The sequence below is a fragment of the Oncorhynchus nerka genome, unplaced genomic scaffold (assembly GCF_034236695.1).
Source record: "Oncorhynchus nerka isolate Pitt River unplaced genomic scaffold, Oner_Uvic_2.0 unplaced_scaffold_4701, whole genome shotgun sequence".
NCBI classification, from domain to species: Eukaryota; Metazoa; Chordata; class Actinopteri; order Salmoniformes; family Salmonidae; genus Oncorhynchus; species Oncorhynchus nerka.
Genome location: NW_027036603.1, coordinates 3,069 through 10,538, shown reverse-complemented (window position 1 = coordinate 10,538; position 7,470 = coordinate 3,069). Strand labels below are relative to the sequence as shown.

Below are 7,470 nucleotides of genomic sequence, written 5' to 3'. Positions count from 1 at the left end.
GGAGGCAAAGAGATTGAGTCATCTGTGTATCTGTTGGGTATGTGAATTGGATTGGGTCCAGGGTGTCTGGGATGATGTGATGGTGTTGGATGTGAGCAATGACCAGCCTTTTCAAAGCACTTCATGGCTATATATGAGTGCTACGGGCGATAGTCATTTAGGCAGGTTACCTGGGTGTTTTGGGCACGGGATAATGGTCTGCTTGAAACAAGTTGGTATTACAGACCGGGTTAGGTTGAAAATGTCAGTGAAGACACCTGCCAGATGGTCAGCGTGATGCGTCTTGGTATTCGTCTGGCCCTGCGGCCTTGGTCTTACTCACATCGGCTACGGAGAGCGTGATCACACAGTTGTCCGAACAGCTGGTGCTCATGCATGGTTCAGCATTGCTTGCTCCCCGAAGTGAGCATAGAAGCAATTTAGCTTGTCTGGTAAACTTATGTCGCTGCGCTCGTGGCTGAGTTTTTTTGTATACTGTGATAGTTGATAAGCTCCTGTCACATCCTCGAGCATCAGAGCCGGTGTCGAGGATTAGATCTTAGTTCTGGTATTGACGCTTTGCCTGTTTGATGGCTCGCCGGATGTCGAAGCGAATTTCTCTTATAAGCTCCGGATTAATGTCCCTCTCCTTGAAAGTGGCAGCTCTAGCCTTCAGCTCAATGCGGATGCTGCCTAGAATCCATGGCTTCTGGTTGGGGTACGTACTTACGGTCACTGGAGACGACGTCGTCGATGCACTTATTGATGAAGCTAAACTCCTCAATGTTATTGGATGAATCCCAGAACATATTCCAGTCTGTGCTCGTGAAACAGTAGCTTAGCATCCACTTCATCGGACCAGCACGAACACCTGATTCGACTAATCAAAGTCTTGATGAGAACCGGAGTCGGTGACTAGTGATCAAGATTACTTTCCTATGAGTATATGCGCTTCATAAATGTGAGTTTGACCTTTGACCCTGTGATGACTCGGCAGGTGCATGCAGAGGTAGAGTTTGAGCTGCTGGAGGGAGCTGTGCTGGCTGTCGAGATGCTCAACGGAACACTGCTACACAGCGGACACATCGTCAAGGTCTGGATCTGTCCCTCGTTTTCTGTTTATCTACATTTCTCTCTCCTAACCCCCTCATGTACCGGTCTGGGTTTTTTCTGCCCCTCTTTTTTTCGCTTTGTGTCTCTCAATCGCTTTGTGTCTCTCTCAATCAATTTCTGTCTCTCTCAATCGCTTTGTGTCTCTCTCAATCTCTTTGTGTCTCTCTCAATCTCTTTGTGTCTCTCTCAATCACTTTCTCTCTCAATCTCTTTGTGTCTCTCTCAATCGCTTTCTGTCTCTCTCAATCGCTTTGTGTCTCTCTCAATCGCTTTGTGTCTCTCTCAATCTCTTTGTGTCTCTCTCAATCACTTTCTCTCTCAATCTCTTTGTGTCTCTCTCAATCGCTTTCTGTCTCTCTCAATCGCTTTGTGTCTCTCTCAATCGCTTTGTGTCTCTCTCAATCTCTTTGTGTCTCTCTCAATCGCTTTGTGTCTCTCTCAATCTCTTTGTGTCTCTCTCAATCTCTTTGTGTCTCTCTCAATCGCTTTGTGTCTCTCTCAATCTCTTTGTGTCTCTCTCAATCTCTTTGTGTCTCTCTCAATCTCTTTGTGTCTCTCTCAATCGCTTTGTGTCTCTCTCAATCGCTTTGTGTCTCTCTCTCAATCTCTGTGTCTCTCTCAATCTCTGTGTCTCTCTCAATCTCTGTGTCTCTCTCAATCTCTGTGTCTCTCTCAATCTCTGTGTCTCTCTCAATCGCTTTGTGTCTCTCTCAATCACTTTGTCTCTCTCAATCTCTTTGTGTCTCTCTCAATCACTTTCTGTCTCTCAATCTCTTTGTGTCTCTCAATCTCTTTGTGTCTCTCTCAATCGCTTTGTGTCTCTCTCAATCGCTTTGTGTCTCTCTCAATCTCTTTGTGTCTCTCTCAATCACTTTCTGTCTCTCTCAATCACTTTCTGTCTCTCTCAATCTCTGTGTCTCTCTCAATCACTTTCTGCCCTGCCTGTGTCTCTTTCACACTGTCCGTCTCCCCACTCTCTTTCTCCCTCGCTCTGTCCTTTTTTCATGTACTCGTTCTAATTTCTCCCTCTGACCTTTGCTTCCAGTAATTCTCCACTTCTGTCTTGTTCCTCGTGCTCTTTCTGAATGTAAATCTAATATGTGTTCTCTCTTCTACCTGTCAGGTCCAGAGACCTGTAAAGGAGTCCATGTTGGATCTGGACGTCTTTCTGAGTTCCCTGCAGGATGACCCGCTAAATGCTAACGTCATCTACGCCGCAGGGCTAAAGGCTAATGCTAAAACAGCACAGTTTGCAGCCAAAGTCAATGGGACTGGGCTAAATGCTAATGCAGCTGAAGTCAATGAGACTGGGCTAAATGCTAACATAGCAGCACTCCCAGCTAAGGTCAATAGAGCTAGGCTACATGCTAAAGCGAACCATTCGGGGCTCTTAGAAAAAGTCAATGGAACTTTTCTAAATGCTAAAGCTAAGCTAGCTGAAGCGAATGGACCTGGGCTACATGCTAAAGCTAAATTTGCTAAGCTAGCAGAGCTCTCAGTTGAAGTCAATGGCACTCTGCTCCAAGTGAAAACTATGCTAGCAGAGATAGCAGCCGAAGCCAATGTTGGAGCGAGGCTCCATGCTAAGACTGCCGGACTCTGTGAAGAGGACCTCCGCGAGGCCTTCGGACAGTACGGAACGGTTCAGGGCGTAATTCTACCGGCAAAGCACTCTGGAAAACAGAAACGAAGGAGACATGCTTTCTTAAGTGAGTCAAAGCTTCATATGTACCAACATCTTTTTGATTATTATTATTAATTATTATTATTTTTATTATATTATTATTTATATTTATGTACCAACATTTTTGATGATGATTATTATTATTAATTATTATTATTAGTTTATAATTATTAATTATTATTATTAGTTTATAATATTATTAATTATTATTATTAGTTTTATTATTATTATTATTATTAGTTTTATAATATTATTAATTATAATTATTAGTTTTATAATATTATTAATTATAATTATTAGTTTTATAATATTATTAATTATTATTATTAGTTTTATAATATTATTAATTATAATTATTAGTTTTATATTATTATTAATTATAATTATTAGTTTTATAATATTATTAATTATTATTATTAGTTTTATAATATTATTAATTATTATTATTAGTTATTATTAATAGTTATTAATTATAATTATTAGTTTATATATTATTAATTATAATTGTATTAGTTATTATAATATTATTAATTATAATTATTAGTTTTATAATATTATGTAAGTGTACTAATTATGAGCTTTATAATGATTATTAATGTAATAATTATTAGTTTTATAATATTATTAATTATAATTATTAGTTTTATAATATTATTAATTATAATTATTAGTTTTATAATATTATTAATTATAATTATTAGTTTTATATTACTTTTATTATTTGTATTATTATTTTTTTATTATTTATTATTTTTATATTTTTTATATTGTAGTCATTTAACAGACGCTCTTATCCGGAGCAACTTACCCTTGTTGTCTCAGGGATTCGAACCAGCAACCTTTGAACTCCCCGGCCCAATACTCTAATGGCTAGGCTACCTGCCGCCCATCATCCATGACCTGGGTCTAATTTTAGCCGTTGAATTTGAGTTGTTCGAAATATAAAGAATGATTTTTAAAATGCAATTTGTTTGCTAATCCTCATATTAAAAATGTGCACATTTTTCCAGAGTATGATAGTCCTGACACTGTGGACGCGGTCCTCAGCTCACCTGTGGAACTCTGGGACAGGAAGGTGAGCACTCGCAGAGCCCTGACTCCGCCCCACCTGTGCTCCTGGGTTACTATGACGACGACGACTGGGTCCGACAGAGAGACACCGGACGAGTCGTCGCAGGAAACCGGAAGAGAGGAACAGGAAGCGGCGTGCGTGATGAGGAAGTTGGACCGGCGCGTGGGGAAGCTGTTCAGATCTCTACCTGACAACACCCTCAGCATCGTACTGCTGCCTGGTCACAACAGGTGAGAACAGACACTGGCCCAATCCCAAATCAATCACCTTATGCACTTGTGGAGATCTGAAAGGATTTAATTGGTATGAGCAATATGTTGATATCACCTAGCCTATCAGGAGGTCAATGTGGAGCTCTATTACCAGGTTTCTTAAACCTGTCAACTCTTCTCAGATCTGTGCTTAGGGGTTGTGATTTGAGATCGGGCCCAAGTCATGTTAGGACACCAGAGGTGTATCCACAGCGTAGCAAAACATTTAGCAAAAACCAACTAGTGTCTCCTTTTGGACGATGTTTAGTTATGGTAGCCCCTCCCTGTTTTGGACGATGTTTAGTTATGGTAGCCCCTCCCTGTTTTGGACGATATTTAGTTATGGTAGCCCCTCCCTGTTTTGGACGATGTTTAGTTATGGTAGCCCCTCCCTGTTTTGGACGATGTTTAGTTATGGTAGCCCCTCCCTGTTTTGGACGATGTTTAGTTATGGTAGCCCCTCCCTGTTTTGGACGATGTTTAGTTATGGTAGCCCCTCCCTGTTTTGGACGATGTTTAGTTATGGTAGCCCCTCCCTGTTTTGGACGATGTTTAGTTATGGTAGCCCCTCCCTGTTTTGGACGATGTTTTGTTATGGTAGCCCCTCCCTGTTTTGGACGATATTTAGTTATGGTAGCCCCTCCCTGTTTTGGACGATGTTTAGTTATGGTAGCCCCTCCCTGTTTTGGACGATGTTTAGTTATGGTAGCCCCTCCCTGTTTTGTCCCTTTGTTTCCAATGGGTTCCTAGTGAATACAACCCCTGGTGAGGAAGGGGTTTTCACAGGATGGGTTGTTGTTTTCTATAGAGAGAGGGAACTCGGGGGGGCTGTTGTTTTCTATAGAGAGGGGGAACTCAGGGGGGGGCTGTTGTTTTCTATAGAGGAGAAGGAACTCCAGGGGTGTTGTTTTCTATAGAGAGAGGGAACTCAGGGGGCTGTTGTTTTCTATAGAGAGGGGGAACTCAGGGGGGCTGTTGTTTTCTATAGAGGAGAAGGAACTCCAGGGGTGCTGTTTTCTATAGAGAGAGGGAACTCAGGGGGCTGTTGTTTTCTATAGAGAGAGGGAACTCAGGGGGCTGTTGTTTTCTATAGAGGAGAGGGAACTCAGGGGGCTGTTGTGTTCTATAGAGAGAGGGAACTCAGGGGGGCTGTTGTTTTCTATAGAGAGGGGAACTCAGGGGGCTGTTGTTTTCTATAGAGAGGGGAACTCAGGGGGCTGTTTTCTATAGAGAGAGGGAACTCAGGGGGCTGTTGTTTTCTATAGAGGAGAGGGGAACTCAGGGGGCTGTTGTTTTCTATAGAAAGAGGGAACTCAGGGGGCTGTTTTCTATAGAGAGAGGGAACTCAGGGGGGGCTGTTGTTTTCTATAGAGAGAGGGAACTCAGGATGGGTTGTTGTTTTCTATAGAGAGAGGGAACTCAGGGGGGCTGTTTTCTATAGAGAGAGGGAACTCAGGGGGGCTGTTGTTTTCTACAGAGAGAGGGAACTCAGGGGGGCTGTTGTTTCCTATTATTTAGAGAGGGGTGGATTCTAATACGCTGTCGGTTTGCTTTTTTCAGTTCCCATGGCGATGGTCTGTGTTTCCTGGAGGTCAAACAGGGGTCAGCAGCACTCGGTGACCACACCCACGACCTGATGCTACCTGCATAGTGTACCTTGCCAAGATTCCCAGAAATCCAGTTCCTTCCCAAGATTCCCAGAAATCCCGGTTGGAGGATTCTGGATTTCTTGCTTACCCCCTCCTGATTTCGTGAATCTTCCAAACGGGACATTTTAGGAAAGTTAACAGATGTTGACAACACTTTGCCTGCGATACTGTGTTTTACCATCTTGGTGTGCTGTGGCCCAGCAGTGCTGCAACTTGACTAACAACGACAGCTATAGGCTACGAGAGTATTAAGTTATGTTTTAAATAAAGAGGTGAGTCTACTTACGAGTGCTTGATATGTTTCGTTCAGTACAGGCTGGACAGGGTTTTGGACACAGGCAATGAATTGAAGGTAAAACACAGGATGTGTCTGATATGACACCCTATTCCCTATGTAGTGTGCACTATGGGCACCCTATTCCCTATGTAGTGTGCACTATGGGCACCCTATTCCCTATGTAGTGTGCACTATGGGCACCCTATTCCCTATGTAGTGTTCACTATGAGCACCCTATTCCCTATGTAGTGTGCACTATGGGCACCCTATTCCCTATGTAGTGTGCACTATGGGCACCCTATTCCCTATGTAGTGTGCACTATGGGCACCCTATTCCCTATGTAGTGTGCACTATGGGCACCCTATTCCCTATGTAGTGTTCACTATGAGCACCCTATTCCCTATGTAGTGTTCACTATGAGCAGCCTATTCCCTATGTAGTGTGCACTATGGGCACCCTATTCCCTATGTAGTGTGCACTATGGGCACACCATGGGTCCTGGCAAAACTCTCTACAGGGCTTATTAGGGTGCCATTTTGGACGTAAACTCACTGTGTTTGACCTGTATTGCTGCTTCTGATCTGAATCACATGATGCCTTGTGTCGTCTTTATCATATGTACCTTAATAAACGGGTGATTGTTGTTAACATGGTTCTGTCATTCAATAGAGAGCAGGCTTCTACTGTCTGGTAGTACATTCACAACTCTACTCTGTCACAGAGTAGAATGCACAACTCTACTCCGTCACAGAGTAGAATGCACAACTCACTCCGTCACAGAGTAGAATGCACAACTCTACTCTGTCACCTCTCTCTGTCACAGAGTAGAATGCACAACTCACTCCGTCACAGAGTAGAATGCACAACTCCTTACTCTGTCACCTCTCTGTCACAGAGTAGAATGCATAACTCGCTCTGTCACAGAGTAGAATGCACAACTCCCTCTGTCACAGAGTAGAATACAACTCGCTCCGTCACAGAGTAGAATGTACAACTCGCCTGGCCACAGAGTAGAATGCACAACCCGCTCTCACACAGAGTAGAATGCACAACTCGCCCACAGAGTAGAATGTGCATAATCCCTCCGCTCACAGAGTAGAATGCATAACTCCCTCCGTCACAGAGTAGAATGCATAACTCCCTCCGTCACAGAGTAGAATGCATAACTCCCTCCGCCACAGAGTAGAATGCATAACTCCCTCCGCCACAGAGTAGAATGCATAACTCCCTCCGTCACAGAGTAGAATGCACAACTCTACTCTGTCACCTCTCTCCGTCACAGAGTAGAATGCATAACTCCCTCCGTCACAGAGTAGAATGCATAACTCCCTCCGTCACAGAGTAGAATGCATAACTCCCTCCGTCACAGAGTAGAATGCATAACTCCCTCCGTCACAGAGTAGAATGCATAACTCCCTCCGTCACAGAGTAGAATGCACAACTC

General features: G+C 43.1%; 1 protein-coding gene across 1 annotated transcript; it reads left to right on the top strand.

Annotated features, from left to right (window-relative positions):
- The first annotated feature begins 617 nt into the window (after positions 1-617).
- On the top strand, positions 618-6,674 carry LOC135566495 (RNA exonuclease 5-like). Its single transcript, XM_065014193.1, has 4 exons — positions 618-1,072; positions 2,216-2,801; positions 3,787-4,078; positions 5,660-6,674. The coding sequence occupies exons 1-4, from the start codon at positions 926-928 to the stop codon at positions 5,748-5,750; spliced, it is 1,116 nt and encodes a 371-aa protein (XP_064870265.1). The 5' UTR covers positions 618-925; the 3' UTR covers positions 5,751-6,674.
- The last annotated feature ends 796 nt before the right edge of the window (positions 6,675-7,470 follow it).